Raw genomic sequence first — 21892 nt, forward strand, 5'->3', positions numbered from 1 at the left:
ACTGACTGGATTTGAACTTGGTACACTCAGGTGCCAGTCCATGTTGTTATCCACTTAACCGTTGTCACCATGATCATAACCAAAATCAGTGTCAGAGTTATTGTATCCAGGTGTGCTTATCATTGAATGGCGGTTAAATAAAGACAGTTATAGTCAGCTAACGCACTTCCTAACTTCTGGTGAAGCACTACCGGAAGTGATGACAAGGTAAATCGTTTTTTTTTTTTTTTCACTTTTGCTATTCTTCAGTATTTCAATTTGTTGAAATAAAATATAGGAAAAGGACATTATTTAAAAGTATACAATAAAAATGAACAAAATTATACAAATAAAATAAATCTTTATTTGCACTTTTAATAACAAAATTAAAAAAATTTTTTTTATTTTATTTGAATTTTTATAAGAAATATGTTTATGAAAATATAAAAATAAGTTTTATTTAATTTTAAAAATAAGTTTTTTGAATTTATATAATAAATATATGCTTATGAAAGTATAAAAATGAAATTATTGAAATCAAAATAACAAAATTTCAAACATCATAAAAAGAACTTATCCAATATATAATATTCCTGTAATAGTTTTCAAATATTTTAAAAAGTGTTTTCAATAATTCTTAAAAAAAAAATTCAATAAATCTTAAAAATAAGACCAAAAAAAAAAAAAACCCAAACTTTTCAGTGATAATAAAATAAAAAAGAAAGATTGGAAAAACGTAATAAAAAAAAAAAAAGAGTACATACACAGAGGAAATATAGAATATATAGGTATGAGAAAAAAAGCGAAGGAATTACTTTGTCTTGTCATCACATCTGGTAGCGCTATGCTGGAAGTTAGGAAGTATGTTAGCTGATTATAACCATAAAGACTGTTGGACATTCATAATTGAAACACATAGAAGGCATTGACTGGGGTTTATTTGAACCAAATATGATTGAATCACAGAAGAATTGTGAATTTTATTGATGACCAGCAGAACCCGGTGGAAATACTAGAATGCTTTCTATACCAATCAATGTGGTAATTTATATATTATTATATAGATTTTATATGTGGTAATTTATATATTATTATATAGATTTTATATGTGGTAATTTACATATTATATAGATTTTATATGTGATAATTTATATATTATATAGATTTTATGTGATAATTTATATATTATATAGATTTTATATGTGATAATTTACATATTATTATATAGATTTTATGTGGTAATTTATATATTATTATATAGATTTTATGTGATAATTTATATATTATTATATAGATTTTATGTGATAATTTACATATTATTATATAGATTTTATGTGATAATTTATATATTATTATATAGATTTTATGTGATAATTTATATATTATTATATAGATTTTATGTGATAATTTACATATTATTATATAGATTTTATGTGATAATTTACATATTATTATATAGATTTTATGTGATAATTTATATATATAGATTTTATGTGATAATTTACATATTATTATATAGATTTTATGTGGTAATTTACATATTCTTATATAGATTTTATGTGGTAATTTACATATTCTTATATAGATTTTATGTGGTAATTTACATATTCTTATATAGATTTTATGTGATAATTTACATATCATATAGATTTTATATGTGGTAATTTACATATTATATAGATTTTATATGTGGTAATTTACATATTATATAGATTTTATATGTGGTAATTTACATATATAGATTTTATATGTGGTAATTTACATATTATATAGATTTTATATGTGGTAATTTACATATTATATAGATTTTATATGTGGTAATTTACATATTATATAGATTTTATATGTGGTAATTTACATATATAGATTTTATATGTGATAATTTATATATTATATAGATTTTATATGTGGTAATTTACATATTATATAGATTTTATATGTGGTAATTTACATATTATATAGATTTTATATGTGGTAATTTACATATTATATAGATTTTATATGTGGTAATTTACATATTATATAGATTTTATATGTGGTAATTTACATTATATAGATTTTATATGTGGTAATTTACATTATATAGATTTTATATGTGGTAATTTACATATTATATAGATTTTATATGTGGTAATTTACATATTATATAGATTTTATATGTGGTAATTTATATATTATATAGATTTTATATGTGATAATTTATATATTATATAGATTTTATATGTGGTAATTTACATATTATATAGATTTTATATGTGGTAATTTACATATTATATAGATTTTATATGTGGTAATTTACATATTATATAGATTTTATATGTGGTAATTTACATATTATATAGATTTTATATGTGGTAATTTACATATTATATAGATTTTATATGTGGTAATTTACCCTGTACATATAATTAATCATGCATATTATTTTTTTAGATTTGATTAGTTTTTTTTTCTATTTTAAGATATTGAAACTACTGGAGCTAGCAGTGAATTTTATGATAAATTTACAATACGTTATCATATCAGCATCATCTTTAAGACAATGTGGGGTATTCCATCCCATCAGAAAAAAATTATAGAAGAAGCTCAGTAAGTAGTAATTTCTTTTTTCTTATGTCACTGAGTATAGTTTTCCAATTTAGCTTTCAATTTTTCTTTTTAATGTCTAAATTAAATTCATTGGTTTAAGAATTTCAAAAGGTTTTTATTTTATAAACTGATATCTAAACTTGCATAAAGCTGTAAAACGTGAATATTTTGTACCCATAAGTTTATGTATTTGTAACTACCACATTTCGCAATGTTGAAGTGTTAGGTTATCGTGAATAACACACAGTGGTTGGCAGAAAGATTAAAAAAAAAAATGATAATAATTAAGAAATAATTTATACAGACCTGCACATATATATATATATATATATATAGTAATATTTTTATTTGTATAGACATATACAGATGCGACACTGTATGGCAATGTTTCAATTTGCAGTTATTAAAAACTAAGATCTCCTCAGATGAAAAGTTTGTCTTTTCATAAGGGAGAATTTGAATGTCTACTAGATATCATCCTTTTGTATCTGTGCCTAAATCCAAACGTAGATTCCATGAGCAAAGCTTCTTCCTTAGAACTGCACGCCAGTGGAACTCTCTGCCGCTTGCCTTTTTTCCCACCTGACTACAACTTGGACGTCTTCAAGTTCAACATAAACTCCTGACAAATCGCCCCCTTAAGTAAGACACTCTATCAAGACCCCTAATACTAATGATTAATACAATACTATCTCATTGATTACTGTACACGCAATAACCCTTATCCCTGAGTGGCCTTCGGGCCTTGATAAGTGGTGACCCCATGTAAAAAAAAAAAAAGACAATGGTTTGTCAAGATAATTTGATACGAGGATACTTTTTCCTCTGCAAGTAAAAATATTCAAAATAATATAGTATTTGAAGTCCGAATAACATCCCATCGACATGGCTATACGTTTCCTCATATGAGTAATAGTGCAACTTCCATACAAAAGTAACGTGTAAAAAACAAAAAAAAACAATCTTCAAATTTGTTGGAATAACTTTTGAAATTTTGACTTGATGAAATAATTCGAAATAAAAAAAATGACTTTCGTTTTAAGTTAATTATTTTTACTGTGCAATAATTTATATCAGTTTGAAATAGGTGAAACTTTAAAAAAAATTGTTAATGACTGTTTTGGTATAAAAAAAAAATGTCCATTGATGGCGGTTCACTACTACGAATTCGGAATAGGGGCATGTGAGTGAGAAAAACGAGAGTAGAAACAAGGATACAAACAGTACATGAAAGCCCAGAAAACAATAAAAATGCAGTCTTGAGTGGCCTCCGGGCCTTGATAAGTGGTGACTCCTATGTAAAAAAAAGAAAAAAAAAAGCCTACATAAAAAAAGAAGTTTTTCTTAAATGCCTAAAAAAAAAAAATCGCAAAATTGAATAATCATACAGAATAAACTCATTTTAAAACAAGAAATTACTGTGTAGACACCATCTCTGAATTTGTTTATTAGTGAAAAGTTAAAGAAAAAAAAAAACAGAGCCCTCCCCCCCTCGGAAAAAATAATCAACCGTTGTCGATTGAGAAGTGTCTTTGAATCTTTTGGCTTCTGGGGTCCTTATTCCATACTTTGTCCCAAGTGATAGCCCCAGGAAGGGTGCTTTGATTCCTAAAACTTTATATTAAATTTAAAAGGAAAAATAGAAAAGAATCAAATATATGCATACATTATTACAATTTATTCTTATGGATAGTTTGGCAAAGACAAATCTAAGGAGGCTCAAATGATACATAAGAGCATGAAAATCACAGACGTCGTTGTTAAAGGAAAGTTTATTTTTTATTTTCTCATCGCAATCAAAGTACACACATTGCCATGATAAATGAATAGAGAGGTATACAATGAATAATGTAGAAGTAAACATGAATTTGTTGTTGGGAGTCAGATGTTGTATCCAGAAAAAGGATCTAACAGAAAAAGTCAGTTGCTAAGGCCATGCAAAGATAGCAGGCTGTTGGACCATGTATGATACCTGGGGTATCATGTAGCATAAAGGGGTGTGCAGATATGTGTATATATTAGTTTCGGGACGATTAATTGGAATTGGAAAAATCAGAATTTTTTGGGGTATCAGAATCGGTGTTGGAATCGAAAAAAATTTGTGCCTATTTTCCGATGCCTAAAAAACTATTCTTTCAATTGTCTGATTTAAAAAACTTTTTAATTTGATTTTGTTAAAAACAATATCTTCCACTGTTGGTAGTAATTATAGAATGATAAATATTTACTGATTTCAAACTACCAGTAATACTAAAATCTATAGATCACCTGTGTAGTTGTAGGTGTATTTTTACATTTGAGAAAATATCTGCACATTTAACATATGTTTTTATGGTAATAAGGAAAAATGACAACTCAATAGTTAAATATTTAGAGGTTTATGAGGAATTGGAATCAGTAATTGGAATTGGAAAAAATATTGGAATTCTCCCATCACTTGTATATATACATATCTCTCTAAATGTCTGTATAAATGATGCATATCTATATATAACCGATTGTGTAGTGGCTCAGCTCGTCTACTGCCTCTTGATGTGTATGCGAGTGTGTGTGTGTATATATATATATATATATATGTAAACTGAAATACATATAATGCTTATTGAGACTGTGTGTAGGTGTATATGCATTTAAAATACCCAGTTCATAAATGGGATGCACAACATAACAGGAGACAATTCTTTTAACAGGACGAATAACATCTTTTCTTTGCGATTCATCAGACGAAAAGAAAACACATTCTTCCACTAGTTGGTCTTGACTAAAGAGTCCTTAAGATGAAACACTTATCTCCGAAGAAAAACGCTATACACAAAGTTATATTTTCATATACAGCATTTATTTTACTTCCCTCAGAGTTGCACTCGTTTCTCTAATCTTGCATCTACCAGTTTACCTACTGGACACTTTTCTGGATCTCAAGAAATTAAATCTTTTTCAAGTTAAACTCCAGTCAGTCTCGACTGAACCCTCATCCACTCTCTGACTAACTGCTTGATCTCTACCCTGAATATAGCATAACTTGTTTTCTTTGTTCGTTATTTTACACCAGCCTTACCAGCCAAATCAGTCTTATCTGAAGATCATCTTTGTTATTGGTAATTACCTTAATTTTTGTTTATGTAAGTAAAATTCCAAAATCTCTCATTACTTAAATTTTTAACTGGCTTTACGAAATTCCAATCTTTTATTATATAAGTATCCTGCAATTGTTTTAGCTATTTATCTTCCTATTTCAATACATTCCTATTGCTATCAAAATATTCCATTCATACAGATTTCTGGGTTTTACAATGACAATCTTTACTTTTGCTACAGTGTAGTTGTGTGAGCAAATGATACAAACTCATTGTGAAGCAGAACCCATTTCAGCAATTGCTTGCTTCTCTTAATGAACAATCTCCAATCTTTGGTTTCATACTGTCACTATTTGTGAATAAGCTGAACAATATATTATTTATTGGAATACTTTGAGATGAATAATTTGCATATTTATTTGCAGACTGTTATCCTCATCTTTATAGTTGTTTCACAATGTTTCGGTCAACTATTCCTCTGGCCTTCGTCAGGTGGTTAACCACGATGGGATAATTTGCCTTTAGGGCCTGTGGCGCAGTGGATAAAGACATTGAATCTCTACAGTTCCAGGTAAACATTGTCTGGAGATAGTGGTTTCAATCCAACCCAAAGCCGGCCAGAGGATTTGTTGGCCAAAATGTGGTGAGACAGCAACTATGGAAGGCAGTAATTACTGAAGATACAGTTAAGAGATTCAACATTCCTATCCTGTCATAGTTAACCACCTGACGAAGACCAGAGGAATAGTTGGCCGAAACATCATGAAACAGCAACTATAAAGATGAGGATAAGTCTGCAAATAAATAAGATCAGCTGAAGAATATTTGTACAGTATCTCAAGTCCTTCTCTTCAAAGAAATATTCGAAATACTCTAGATGTCATTTTATTTTTTTGTTTTAAATCATTATTTACCTGTTGAGTTTCTCAATAAGTCACAGTGTCTTTATTTTAAAACTTTGTTTTTTTTTTGTTGTTTTTTTTTTCACCAAGGAAAGGCAAACAGTTTGTAAAATTTGTTAATATGCTAATGAATGATACTACATTCCTGCTTGATGAAAGCCTCGATTGCTTAAAACGAATTCATGAAATGCAAGAACTCCAAGATACTGAAGTATGGACAACATTAACAAGGGTATGTATAAAAGTTAGAATATTCTGAAAAAGATGGTTGAAAATTTAATCAAATTTAAATATTTCGATTATATGAACTACTATTCTGATCTTAGTTATTTCCATAATGTTTTTGCTGATGTAATCTTTGATCATCTTCAAGTACATCGTCTCTTACTTGAGAATCTTTTGACTCTGAAACCTGTACAGAAGTTTGAACTGAATTCTTTTTTTTTTTCATCCATGTTCAATCATCTATGACTAGGTAAACGTGTTAAATATTGCTATTTTTAGTTATTGTCTGTAGTAAGGATTGAGTGTTCAACTTTGAGAAAACTGCTATTTAGAACTAATTGCTAATCAATGCCTGTAACCATTGTGCTAAAGGATCATCTGAACTATTCTAGTATGAATTTGAGAAGGTTTAAACTGAAATTTGTCTCCATGTGTAGCATATGAAACAAGAACAATCTACCCGATTGATTAAATAAATGGTTCAGTTCTAAATTCCATACAACAGAATAATAATGGCTATTCTGAATAATGAAAAGTTCTTAGTTTTCTTCCAGGTGAATATGACTGAAGTGGTAGTAAAAACTCTTTCCACATCATCTGAATATAACTAATCAAAAAAATATTGAATAGATCCTAATATTGAAATAATAAAATTGATTTCTGATCCATTAAAAAGATGTTTTTCTTTTTAGAACATAGTCACAACAGAGTGATATATTGGTGTCTAAACATTAAATAATTATTTTCTTTATAAAAATTATTCATCAAAGTAAAATATATTTGAAGTTTATAAGTTCTGCAATTAAAGATTCGGGGCCATTTCTATTGTCTTCCCTGGAAAATTTTATATAAAAATATTTTGTTTTCATGTATGGTGATTACATACACAAACATTAACAGTTATATATATAAGGTATTGGGATTTTTATTTCTTTTGCTATTTGAATACATAAATCTAAAGAACTTTTCATTATTCTTGTAAAATTCTTAATTCAATATTATTCAGTTGATAATTTTTCTTTTTATATTTAAACATTTAAAATCCTATTTAATAATACGCTATAGCAATTTCATTTTTGTACATACATCATAACTTTCTAGCCCCTTTCTTAAAAGAAGAGATCACCCAATCAATAAAAATGCAATGCAAAAAAAGTAATAAAAAACAATTTTGTCTGACGTCACTGTTTTGTCAAACACAAAATTCCTAACTAAAATACATATTCCTGGCATTCAAACTAAAATCAAAGTGTAATCTGTTTTATATAAAGACTAGCGGGGGTACCCGGCGTTACCCGGGTGTTTGGAGGTGTGTGTTGGTGGTGGGGGGGGGGTAGATTAAAACAACCCTGTTAAAAAAAAAAAACGTTGGCCGGTTGTTTGGAGGTGTAAAAGAAAAAAAAATAGTTTTAGTATAAAGGTAGGCTTGAACCCGAACGTTTGAGGTGGAAAGGAAATGGAAAAAAAAAACCCTGCGACCTAACGGGAACAGATGAATTGGTAAGTGTTAAGTTGACGTTTATAAACCAAAATTAGCAGGTGCAACGTCAAGTTGCGGAAGCCAGTTTCTGTTTTCCCCGCTACGCGGCGATCCAACAAAAAAAAAAATCTAACGTAAGGCAAACGAACGATGAAAACAGAAAAATGAACACGTGAGAAATGGCTTAAATAAGCCTGTTTCGATATTAAAATTTAAAAAATCGGTGGGTACCCGGGTGTTTTTGGGTGTCGCTAAGAATAAGCGAAGTAAAAAAGAAAAAAAAAAAAGCAGAAAAATGAACGTTACGTGAAAAATGGCTTAAATAACACTGGTTCAATATTTGAATTTAAAAAATCGAAAAAAAAACAAAAACATCTCACACCACGATTCGAACCCAAAACGTTTGGATAATGAACCAAGGCCTTAACCAACTGAGCTAACGCGACGTACATGAAATTTGTTCGGTTTTTCAACTATTTAAAATAAATCTGGTCACGACGTCATTTGACGCATGCATAGAATCGGTCATTGTCACGAGAGGACCGTTTTTATTGACCTCCCCCTGTCGAAAATTGTCGATTTCGGGGTGAAAAAGTTAACGCTTTTGGCCAATTTTTTGAGCAAAGGATAGAGCTTCAATGTGATACCGAGTTTGTGAATTTTCGTCGCGTCTGTCGAAAGTTTTTAGCAGACATCCAAACATGCACACACACATACATACATACATACATACATACATTTTTGCTTTTATATATATAGACGGTACAATGATATTGAGTTAGTGCTAAATGTCCACAGAATGTAAATGTGTTACTAACACCTCGAAGGGTTTTGAAGATAGATCGCCTCCTCCCATAATAACCAGATATTTTCTGAAACTGGTTTAGCCAGAGTACTTAGATAAGTATGTTTCAGTTTAAACAAAGGTGGCGCAATAATATTGTAAGGTTTAATATTGCACCAGATGTCAATAGAATGAAAACATGTCACCAAAACCTACAAGGATTTTAGAGGTAAACTATGATAACCAAATATATTGTGAAAGTATGTTATAGAAGGACATAATAGGTCTCGCTATTTAATGTAATTGAAATTGTCAATCATAATTTTTCTTCTCTCAGATTATCTTTTTTTTTCCATGTTAATCTCTATCTGAAGTTGAATAGTTTTAATTTATCTGCTGTACTTACCTGACATTGCCCACGTTAATATTTGTTTTAATATTTCTATAGCTTGTAACCATGTTTTGTTTTTTTATTTATTTTTTTTTTAGGTTAAATATGTTCGCTAAAATAATAGCAAATAAGGAATGCTAACTCTTAAAAAAGAAGAGTTATTCCCCTTAGCCGATTTTTCTTTTTTTTTAGGTTTTTAATTTCATTTGTTTCATCTGACTTTTGAATCGATTGAGAACATAATTTTATATATTAGGAGAAATATAAGAATTGCTTTATTTAATCATTACATTATATTTCCTTTCTCTTAATTTTTTTTTTATATAAAGTTAGGTATATGTTTAAGTTCTAAACTTACCGATCCTTATGAATTTTTGAACACCGCTGCTAGGTGTATGGAGTCATAATGTGATCTATATTTAATTTTATGTAGAAGAGGAAAGTTATCTTGGATTAAAAAAAAAAATTTAACTAGAAGTATTAAACACCAATTAGTTTTATTGAAAAATTTAAAAGTTTTTAGGGACATAATATGGAAATAAAATAAAATATTGCAGATTTGCATTATTATGTAAATAAATTCTCTTAATTTTTTTAAGACCTTTAAATCTTAAATTTTATAAATTTTCTAGAATCAAAATCCTGTAATGAATTTTCATTAAAATTTAATAAGGAATTCTAGACATAAGGTTTAGTATCATTATATCTTGATTTTAATCTTAATAAAAGTACATGAAGGTGGTATAAAACTTTTGTTCACAGAATTTTATTTGTTGTGGGATGTGTATTCTAGTATTTTTATAATTTCCATTCATAATTTGTTTGACTAGAATTTGGTATGGTTGGTGTTTTTGTAATTGTATGTGTATTTTCAGGAAGATCAACAATCTCGTCAAAGGCAGCTTTCTATGGATGAACGACAGTGCAAATCCTACCTCACTTTAGCTACGGAAACAGTAGAAATGTTCCATTATCTTACTGAACAAATTATTGGCCCATTTCTCACTCCTGTAAGTTTTTAATTTAAAACATTGGCTGCTTTGCATTTTGTATGTATTATAAGTACTAGTGGTGTTCCCTTGTTGTTAGCCTTGTAGAAATATATTACTGGTGGGAATGTTTTTGTTAGGAAAAATAATTGTAAATATGTTTACAATTTATGCTTTGAAGAAAAGTTAAAATTAACATTTTCAATATGAAGTAATAAAAATAAACTGCCAGCATGTGGAAGTGTTTATAAAAAATGGTTAGATTTTTATATAGATTCATGAGCCTTTCTTTATGTAAGGAACACACAAACAGCAAGCATTGGGTGTGTGTGCCCGGGTGTTTGGAGGTGTATGTTGAGCAAAAAAAAAAAAAAACGGTCAATTTTTTAAAACTTTGACCGCTATTATGACCCCCTTATCATTTAATGTTTTGGGCTCAAATCAGATTATTAAGTTAGATCCATGTCCACAGAACCTATATCTAAAATTTCAAGTGTTTAGACCCAAAATTGTCGGAGGAGTTTGGTAGAGTTCTCAAAGGTTAAATCGTTGAACTTTGACCCCATAACAGCCAAATTTCTGGCCAAAAACCGGTCATGAAGATTTTCCCAAATCTCAGTACTCTGTATATCAAATTTCAAGTCTGTAGACTTAAAATTGAGTTATTGCGTAGGGAAATGTACACACACACACACGTTTGTTTATATATATATATATAAAGAGAGAGAGAAATTTTACCATGTGCATTGATAAAGTTTTCCAACATGTATAATCGATTACCCATTGATTCATTGCTTCTAAGAAAGCATAACATTTTCTTTATAAAATTGATTGAAACTTCTAAATAATAAACTTGTTCCTTGTCCTTATTTTTCTTCATCTTTTCGTTCAGGAATTAGCCGATAGACTTGCAGCCATGTTGAACTTTAATCTTCAACAACTTTGTGGCTCCAAATGCAAAAACCTGAAGGTGAAGAATCCTGATAAATATGGTTGGGAACCGAAGAAATTACTTGACCGTCTCACGGATATTTACTTACATTTGGATTCCAGTGATGAATTTGCCATTGCCATTGCAAATGATGAGGTATAAGTGATCCTTTGCTTCTTTCAAATAAAAATTAGCATCTTGTTTGGAGAATTCCTCCTATATTAAAACGCAAGAAAAAAAAAAAAATTCATTTTCAATCATGTTTTAAATATAACACGTTACGGTTACATATTCATAAATATAAGGGAGCGTTTATTAAGTGAATCTCTAACTGTAATGTATTGTGTTTAAAAACAGTAACATGCATACCCATGGTGAACTAAGAATATCATATTCTAAAAATCATATTAATTAATAAAGTAGTTCTATTTTTGTAATTATTACAACTTAAATCTAGTATGTATAAATTATTACTGAGTTATCGCATTTTGTTTCTTTGACTTTTTTTAAATGACAGGTAAAACAGTAATTTCTTGGATACTCATAAATTTTTATTTTCTCATTTTAGCCTTTAAAAACTGCCAGAAGTAAACTAATTTCTGGCTTGAATTAACATTTCAAGACAGACATCAGATATAGTTCCATTCTGTTCCTAAAACCAAAATATTAATTAGTATATATATTCTGTAAAGATAATTCAATGAAAGATTATATATATATATATATATATATATATATACTAGCATAGGTGCCCGGTGTTGTCCGAGTGTTTGAAGGTGTATGCTGAGAAAAAAAAACTGGTTAATTTTTTTAACTTTGACCCCTATTATGACCCTTTAAAATTTTTTTGGGGCTCAAATCAAGTTATTAAGTTAGATCCATGTCCAAGGAACCTGTATCTAAAATTTCAAGTGTTTAGACCCAAAATTGTCGGAGGAGTTTGGTAGCGTTCTCAAAGGTCAAATCATTAAACTTTGACCCCTTAACAGCCAAATTTCTGTCCGAAAACCGATCACATAGATTTTCCAAAATCTCAGTACCCTGTATATCAAATTTCGAGTCTGTAGACTAAAAATTGACAGTTATTGCGTAGGGAAATGTACACACACACATACGTTCACTTTTATATATATAAATGGTTTTACCATGAAATCGATTTGTCTTACAAAATATTGGAATTCAAATTCAATAAATACTTTGGAGTTTTTTTTTTTTAACTCTTTAGTTTATTATGTATATTTCTAAATTAAAATGCAAGCTAGTTGATATTTGTCCAAATTACTAATTTTAAAATAAGATTTTGAAACATTTAAATTTATGTTTTTAATTAACTGTTTGAAATAAATTAATCTAATCTAATTTCATTTTAAATTTTACAAATCACATTTATTCACAAATATAAAATCAAAGACAGGATTAAATCTCCTGATTTAATCTTCCTCTGAGGAAGATTAAATCTGGACAGTGTAAGGAGATGTGTTCAGAACAGATGACTTTGATAATATGGCAATATTAAAAGAATGGATGAGAGTTCTTTGGCTAGTAGATGTAGAACAGTTGATGTCTGATGAGATAGTTTCCAGAGATTTTCCACTGTTCATTCATGATTAAAGTTTTTCTTTCTTTTTCTAGCGTTCCTATCATAAAGTTTTATTTGATGATGCTATATCCAGATTACAAAAGACCTGTCTAAAAACTGATCGGGATATTGATCAATTTCGCCAATTACAACAGAAGGTTGAAGCAATTGTTGATCAGAAGCAACGGGCAGAAATTGATTTTGGAGAAATACCTGACGAATTTAAAGGTACGTTTCATTTCATTGTGGTGTCTTTCAGCAAGTGATCACTGGAAGATTCTATAAAAATGTTAAGGTTAAGTTCTATATCTTTATAAAGCCATTGTCACAGTAACAAGTGTGAAAATAGATCAACCTTGGCTAAGCATATTAGTTAATAAAATGTCTGGTAGAAACCTTTTAGGAATTGGTCCTGTGATTGAAAAGGTTCAGCTTTGAGAATGCAGAAATCATAGATATGAAGAAAGGAAAAAAAGAGCTTATCTTCCCCAACTTGATAATGGAGTTTTACTTTGAAGTATTGTTTTGGAAAATATGATGCCCACTTGATGCCAAATTTTATTTTCAATATTGATATAGCTTTCTGGAAATATATTCATATTTCAGATCATAAAAGACAGGTAAAGTGTTCTTTAGCCTTCATAGGCAATCACTTAGGAACAGTGTCTTTACAAAAGTGCTAGTCTATATTCACCCCACTGGATAGGTGTTAGGAAGAGCATCTAGCCTATAAAAATCTTGTCTCAAATAAGGAAATGGCTTCTAAAGAAAAAAGATATAGTTTAACAGTTAAGTAGCAAGTTCAGTTCAGAGAGGAAGACTGAGGAAAACATAGAAGGAAGTGATAAAAATTGGTTTGCAAGATAAAGATTGGACAAAGATAAGTTTGGAAGTAAAATAGGAATAAATCAACATGAAATTTATATATTTTTCATTTTTATTATCTGCAAAAAATTTATACCATCTTTGTCCTATTCAATCTATTAAGTTCAGCATATGTGGATGTGCATCCAGCTATGATATCTAAAAGCTCACTATTATCTTAAGCATTCTACTGCATTAAGTATGGTTTTAAAACTTTTTAGCATTCACTTTTCAATGCTCTGATGTCAGCTGGAAAAACTCGTTTTTTAGTCAGCAATGTTTTTTATTTACATCTTGAAGCTCCCAGATTGGTTTTGATAAATTATATGGAAAATGTTAGTATTGGTTCATCAGTATTTATTTTACATTTTTTTTTCTAATTTGGTCCTGTGATTTGATTTTACATTCTAAGTATTTTTTGTGAGCATTGCCTTTTAGAAAAGAAAATGAAGGAATAGGTGAAAGTTAGATAAATAGAAACGGAAATACAGTTACTTAACATGCTCTTTCTTGCCTTGTCATGTCTTTAACATAGATTTGTCACAGTTTACATTGAATAGGAAAAATGATTCTAGAAGTAACTATTTTTTTTTTTTTTTTTTTTTTTTTTATTACATTTTCACCCCAAACAAGGCAAATTGCCACTTTGGTGTAGGGGGCTACTATCAGGGGCAACAACTACTGGGGTACTATGTAGGGATTTGGGCAGCAAGGTGTCGGTTCACGTTACACTTGAACTTCTGCACGTCAGTACTGTTGGGGAAGCAGGGACCTGGGATGGAATTCCAGAGTCTAGCGGTTCTGGGGAAGAAACTATTGGAGTAAAAAGATCTTTTACATCTAGGGATCTCTACAGTGTGGGGGTGGGATTTAGCAGCCTGTCGGGTTTGTCGAGGGTGCACACTTCGTGGGGGCACAAGTGATTGCAGTTCGTCAGAGCATTCACCACTAAAATACTTGTAGAAAAGGCAGAGGGATGCAACATTTCGTCGATGGGACAGAATGCCAGTTCAGGGCCTATCAGGTTTGCGACTCTCTTTTGAACCTTGTCAAGGAGCGAGAGACTAGTAGCAGATGCACCAGCCCAGATGTGGCAGCAATACTCCATACATGGGCGAATGGTGGCCTTATAGAGGTACAGGATACTTTCGGGTGTTAGTAGATTTCTAGCACGGTAGAGAGAGCCCACCTTTCTTGCAGCGGTCCTGGCAATGCCTTCAATGTAATTGTTCCAACTCATGTTTCCTGTGAACGTTAGGCCAAGGAGTTTGAAAGATGGACTCTCAGATAAAGAGTCGTTGGCCATTGCTATGGGTGGTAGAGAGGGTTTCTTGTAATTATTGAATGAAACTAGTTTAGTCTTGGCAGCATTGAACGCGACCAACCACTTATGTCCCCATTCCACTACAGATTGGAGGTCTTCCTCTAGTGTTTCTGCCATTTCTTTAGAAATGTGTTCATTCGTCTTCCTGTCGTGCCTGCCATAGAGTGTAGTGTCATCAGCATATATACCCATCTCAGAGGCAATGTTGTCGGGGAGGTCATTTATGAATATCAGGAACAATATAGGTCCAAGGATAGAACCCTGGGGCACCCCCGCATTTATATCATATTGTTTAGATGTACGACCGTCGAGGACAACCTGGATTTTTCTCTTATCTAAGAAGGATTTAATTATGTTAAGTATTCTACCAGTGATACCATATGATCTGATTTTACTGAGGAGACCTTCATGCCATACCCTGTCAAAAGCCTTAGATATATCTAGAGCTACCGCTCTGCCCTCCCCCGCGTTGTCCAGTGAATGGTATATACGTTCAGAGATCACAGTTAGGATGTCTGCTGTGGAACGGGCTTGTCTAAATCCATATTGTTTGTCAGTCAGTAGTTTAGCATCTGTAAGATGATGGACTAGAGCATGGTTAATTATGGTCTCAAATATTTTGGCAAAAAGTGGGAGGAGGCTAATGGGGCGATAATTTGATGGGTCTGTCCTTTCGCCAGAATTCTTGAATACTGGTACAACAGAAGCAGTTTTCCAACAGACCGGAAAGCAAGCTTCATTAAGGCATTTGTTGTAGAGTTTGGAGAGAACTGAAGCTACTTCGGCTGAGCACTTTTTTAATAGCACAGCTGGGATAAGATCAGGTCCACATGCTTTTGAGGTATCAAGTTTTTTTATGATAGCATGCACCTGAGCAGGGGTGGTTTTCAGATCGTCTAGTGTGGCGTCTGTCCGCATAGGAAAGTCAGGTAGGGGGTGGTTGGAAGGGTCCAGTGTGGAGTTTGAGGCAAACCGACTGGCAAGCATGTTAGCCTTGTCGGTTGCTGAGGAGACAACCTCGTGATTGTTGGTTAGTGGGGGAATTGTTGATTGCCCATTATTTACTACACTGTTGTAGATTTTCCAGAAGTCTCGAGTTCCTAGTTTTTGTGCTTCGATGCGCTTTTTAGTGGTTTAACTAATTTGCTTTCCTTCTTTTTTTGTATACATAAAATATTTAACGCGTAAAATATTAACGCATAAAATATTTAACACCTAAAAGTAGCCAATAATAAACAGAAACGTGTGATAAGGAAAAAAATTAAGCACTTTAAAATATTTTTTTGTTCATGGTCAAACTTAGTTATCAAAAATGCTTAGTAAATTTTACATTTTAATCTGAACCGATTTTAAACTTGGAAAAAGTAACATTTTACAGCTAACAAACTTTATACTTTTGTTCTTGGTTAAAAAAAAATGAAAAACAAAATAAAACCCACTTATATATGGTTAAAACACAACTGAATGATTCTTTAGTTTGATATCTCTTAAAAACTAAAAGTAGGCATATAGTCAAAAATTAAATTATTTAAAATCTATTAAAAGGCAAAGATAGTTTGCTTGAAGCATTTACCATAAAATCTATTACTAATGGAGATTTGGTATCTCTTTGAAACCAAAACTACTATTACTTTTATTAATTACATTACTATCAATGTTGAATTCACGAAGAAGGTGGTAGTGTAGTATCTGTTTCATGATCATGAGACTATTTGCACATACTTCCTCTTTGGAAAAAAGGGAAATGTATATGTTCAATTGTCATTATACCATCTTCCTAGACTAGTAAAAAAAATGTGATTGAAGGAATCATCTTTTTATTTTTATTTTTTTTTACATAGGAATCACCACTTATCAAGGCCAAGAGGCCACTCGAGGATAAGAGTTAAAGAAAATTTGTTAGCATTTATGATAAAATTTTCTTGATCTAAAAGGATTTTTGAAAATTTAACCTTTAATATATTAAAAAAAAAAAAATTATTGTAGCTGATGGGATTTGAAATATATTCAACCATAGGTGTAACAATTATCAAATGTCACCTGTAGACATCAGATTAATTGTGGTTGAGTATGTTTATAACGTATAAAGTTTGAACAGAATTGAAGAGGAAATAATTCATAAACATTGATGCTGAACCTGTAACAGATAAATATTTACTTGTGTTTACAATGATTGATTGAAATAGTTCACGTAAATATAACGTTTAGATTCTCTGTAGTCATATTACAATATTTAATAATGAATTACTCTGATGACCAAAGGTGGTAATCCGAAAAGGGAAGTAACTCCACTGAAATATTTTGGAAAGTTACCATTGGATTATTTACTAGCATTTAAACCTTAACATACATAATAATAAAACAATTTTTTAATTACGCCTATATATTTGTATATCTCTTCATGTAAAGTTAGATATGTGTATGTTATGTATTTCTATTTTGATTCACCAATAATTATGAATTTTGGAACACAGCTGTTAGGTGTAAGGTTGGGTAATGTGAGCTATATTTAGTTTAATTTAGTTTTATGTGAAGATGGAAGCTCTTTGTGAAAATTCAGATATTTCTGACTTTTTGGAAATTTGAAAAATTTGTTTTAAATATCAATCAATGTTCTTTAAATTTCAGGTTCTTTTGAATATCTTAGATGGATATAATATGGGCATAATTTCATGTAAATCAAACAAAAATCATGTAAAAATCGTCCAAATTATAAGGATTCTAAACAAGGCTTTATATATCTTCATTTGAATCTTTATAAGAGGATATATAAGTTGTGCAAAACTGTTCTGTTTGAGGAATTTATTTTACTTTGCAACTGATATTCTTCTAGTGAGTGTTTATATATCCTTGTCACTATACAACCTTGACTGCAACAGGAAATAATAAGTAAAAAAAACACTAAAAATTTGTTGAATGTATAATTTTTGTGATGGAAAAAAATTTAACAAAAAAAAATTCCAACTTTGCAAAAGGCCAATTTAAAATAAGAGATAATGTATTTTTTCTGATTGTATATTGAAATGTATTTTTTTCTGATTGTATATTGAAATGTATTTTTTTCTGATTGCATATTGAAATGTATTTTTTCTGATTGCATATTGAAATGTATTTTTTCTGATTGCATATTGAAATGTAAACAGAGGCTGATGTTTTGTGCAAAAAAAAAAGATATTCAAATAGCATCCTCAACACAGTTATTTAGTTTTTGACCATAAGTAGCATATGATTTGTCAGATCATCCTTCCAGCTATTACTTCGTACTAAAATAATAAAACGGATTACACCTTTTCTTCTCCACCTTCAGAAATCAGTAAAATCCTGCACGCTTTATAAACTGTATCATATACAACCAAGAGTATAATCAGACAACTATTACGTTGTGTGTGTATATATGTTCCAAAACAACATACATGTTGAATTGTGGGGGTTTATATTTTATCTTCTGTAAATGCGTGTATGTATATATGTTGTATCATTTAGTTGATCGTCTAGTGTGTATATTTTAACATTTATGTAACAGTTCTTACAGGAAACAATTGATGTGGACGTATCAAAACAGTTGTAGACAAACAGTTCTTTTTAAATAAACACAGCACATACCTGGATTATATACAAACATTTATTTTCATGATTCCGGATGCCATGTTCAGAGATTGTTTTCACATCTTGGCTGTCTGAGGAAACGCTGCTCCTTGCATCATGGAGAGACTAACTTCCCCTCGAGTCATCTGTTCTCTCTGCTGTTCAGCTAACGACCGACTAGAATCATCCCAAATCTACATCTCATTAAGACCAACAGCTAACATAACCTCAATCTAGTTATTTGTTTATGCAAACCAAAATTGTTTGTCTTTTCTATTTTCACATTCTTTTCTGTTTTCACATTCTTTTCTGTTTTCACATTCTTTTCTGTTTTCACATTCTTTTCTGTTTTCACATTCTTTTCTGTTTTCACATTCTTTTCTGTTTTCACATTCTTTTCTGTTTTCACATTCTTTTCTGTTTTCACATTCTTTTCTATTTTCACATTCTTTTCTATTTTCACATTTCTAGCTGTTTTTTTTTTTAGATGTCAATCACTTTTTCCTAATCTGATTGTTTATTTTTCTAATCATAATAATCAATCCAGTGACCCGCTGTTGCTTGAATCAATTAATAATAATGTTTTGACCCTTGGCCCCATCTACCGCAGTTAACAGATACTATGCTATGATTACAGCCAAAAGATCACAACATTACGCAACAGCACTAAATACTTCTGTAATATATTAGAGGGCAGGTAAGGTAACTAGTTTTGAATAACTATTTTCCATTTAGTTAGACTTTTGTTCAAATACAAACTGTTTGACACAATTAAAAGTTAGCCTATTATAGGATTGAGGAAAGCAAATGAAAGCTTGATTAGGATCATGAGTGGAACGAACTGCTAAATCATTAATCAGCTAACACCATTGACTATAGTCAAACATAAGAATTAATATGGGTTCATAGAACATATGAGTTGTCTAGCTTGTCTTTCCTTCACTATTAAACTTTCTAATCAACTATAAAAAATATAGAAATACTATCATGTAGCATATCTCACCATGCTGTTGAAAATATGCCTATCTCTTAAAAAAAATATCCCTTCTCACCATGGTATTGAAAATGTGCCTACCTCTTAAAAAAAATATCACTTCTCACCATGCTGTTGAAAATATGCCTATCTCTTAAAAAAAATATCACTTCTCACCATAACAGAAACTAAAGATAAAATTAAATAAATTTCTAGAACTTATCAAATACTATGCTTCAAATGCATTGTATATCACAAAATAACGTCTAGTGTTCGTATTTACTTGCCTTCCACTATGGCAGTGTTAGACACAAAGTCGGTTTTTAATATGGGAATATCAAACTACCCCCCCCCCCACACACACACAAAAAGTGTATTCTGTATTAGGATAAAAATAAAAACTGTCTCAGTTTAGGAGGACAGAAAAGATCAAATGTATCAGAACAGATATTATACTTTGCTCTAAGATAAAACGTCATGGAATTTATATGGTTAATGGTTCATAAAACATAAAATCCCAACCCCAAAAAATTGGTACCTTATATTATACACCCATTCCTTTTTAATCTTCTGGTTGACTTGGGTTTTTTACTTTCTTTACAAAACTTTTCAGTACACGTATATAAAAATACAAAAATCCCAAAATCTTTGTTTCATATGGAAGTTAGAACCTTTTTATGGAAAGGTAGATATTAGTTTTCATGCAGAAACTTTAAATTTTTACCTTTATTCAGTAACTGTGTAAATGTATACACACATGAAAGAAGTATACTCAACAAAAATGATTGATACATGTTGAAAGTTTCTAGTTTCCTTCACCGACACCCAGCACTCTTGAGTTGTATAAACCAAAAGTAAATGTTTGAAACATGCATATTTTATGCTAATTAGCATTTGTTGTATTTCAGATATAAATATATCACCATTTAAGTATAACACTAGTCTGAGAAGCATTAGAATTCTCAGATGAGCCATATTGTAGATTAATCTGATAGACTTAATTAGTGTCAAATTGCAACAAACCTTGGGATTACTCTTTCTACTGTTAACTTAGTGATTGTCCAATTCATCAGTAAGGGAAAATAGTATTATCTCACTTGGGTTCATTAAGACACTCTGACAGCAGTTATCATTATTAATAACTAGCAGGACCCCATAACCGGCGTTGCCCGTTGGAAGCATGCCTTTCTCGTCTCCTAGAAAAATTTTAAGTATGGTTGTTGTTGTTGCTCAACACTTAACCTCCTCATGCTAAAAAAGGGTTTTGGAATAGACACCCACGGCCTTATTTTAAGAATGGCTTTCAGAATGGTCATCAGCAACATTCCCAGGTTAAAAACGGCTTTTGGAATACACACCCCATTTTAGTATTGGGAGTGACTGTCAAAATATTTGCCACAAATTTAACTTTGATAATTGGTTTAAAGATCCTCCCGCGCAAATACTATGAACCAAGAAAAAAGTTAGGTGGTGGTGACAGTGTCGGTTGGATATAATTAGATTTGATTTTTGTCCGTGCATACTAATCTGGTGCCAGTGATATATATATATATATATATATATATATATATATATATATATATATATATATATTTAAATAAGGGAGTATTCACCAACAATGTATATTTTTTAACAATGTTTTATTATTCCGTGTCTTGGTTTTTCATTGGGAATTATGTTTGGATCATTGTAATAATGTTTTTAAGTCATTGAAATCGTTTTTACGCGCGTTTCAGACGTTCTGTGAGGCGTCCTCGTCAGAAATTATTTTCAAATGTGTTGGAGATGTAAAAATGGCGATTTTCGTAGTTAATTTGAAGTTTTTCCAAGGGGTGGAGGCTTGTAAGTGTTTATTATTCATTGGCATGCTCAATTTTTATTGCTCTTTTATTGCTCTTTTATTGGGCTTGTCGAGGGAGACCACTGACCTGGCTATCTCTTTCTGCTAATGTTTTTTCTTTTCCTTTAGGGTGGAGTAGGGTGTGTGTGTGTGTGCGCGCGTTTGCTTTTGTTGGTTTGGGAATGTGTATATTGTTTTATAGTATTTTGGGGTTATTTGCTTCCTTAGGAAGGCGACTGTGGTCCGAGGTGAGGTCGTTACTAATGTGTATGTGTGGGGAGGGGGGACTAGCTCTTCTGAAATAAGGGTAGGGGTGCTTTCATTCTATTTTGATATTTATTTTTTGGATTCTTGGATTTTAGTATTGTGATTTTTGCGTT

At 30.6% G+C, this 21892-nt stretch overlaps 1 protein-coding gene across 1 annotated transcript in view; it reads left to right on the forward strand.

Moving 5' to 3' along the window:
- The window catches only part of LOC145268430 (ubiquitin conjugation factor E4 B-like), a 131578-nt gene that overhangs the window by 98377 nt on the left and 11309 nt on the right, over positions 1 to 21892 (forward strand). Inside the window, exons 20-24 of the mRNA XM_080123992.1 lie at positions 2442 to 2568; positions 6638 to 6779; positions 10303 to 10437; positions 11309 to 11503; positions 12980 to 13154. Coding sequence (XP_079980118.1) covers positions 2442 to 2568; positions 6638 to 6779; positions 10303 to 10437; positions 11309 to 11503; positions 12980 to 13154 — 774 coding nt within the window. The remainder of the gene's footprint in view (positions 1 to 2441; positions 2569 to 6637; positions 6780 to 10302; positions 10438 to 11308; positions 11504 to 12979; positions 13155 to 21892) is intronic.

The sequence above is a fragment of the Euprymna scolopes genome, chromosome 4 (genome assembly GCF_053919585.1).
Source record: "Euprymna scolopes isolate OS-2025 chromosome 4, ASM5391958v1, whole genome shotgun sequence".
Taxonomy (NCBI): domain Eukaryota; kingdom Metazoa; phylum Mollusca; class Cephalopoda; order Sepiida; family Sepiolidae; genus Euprymna; species Euprymna scolopes.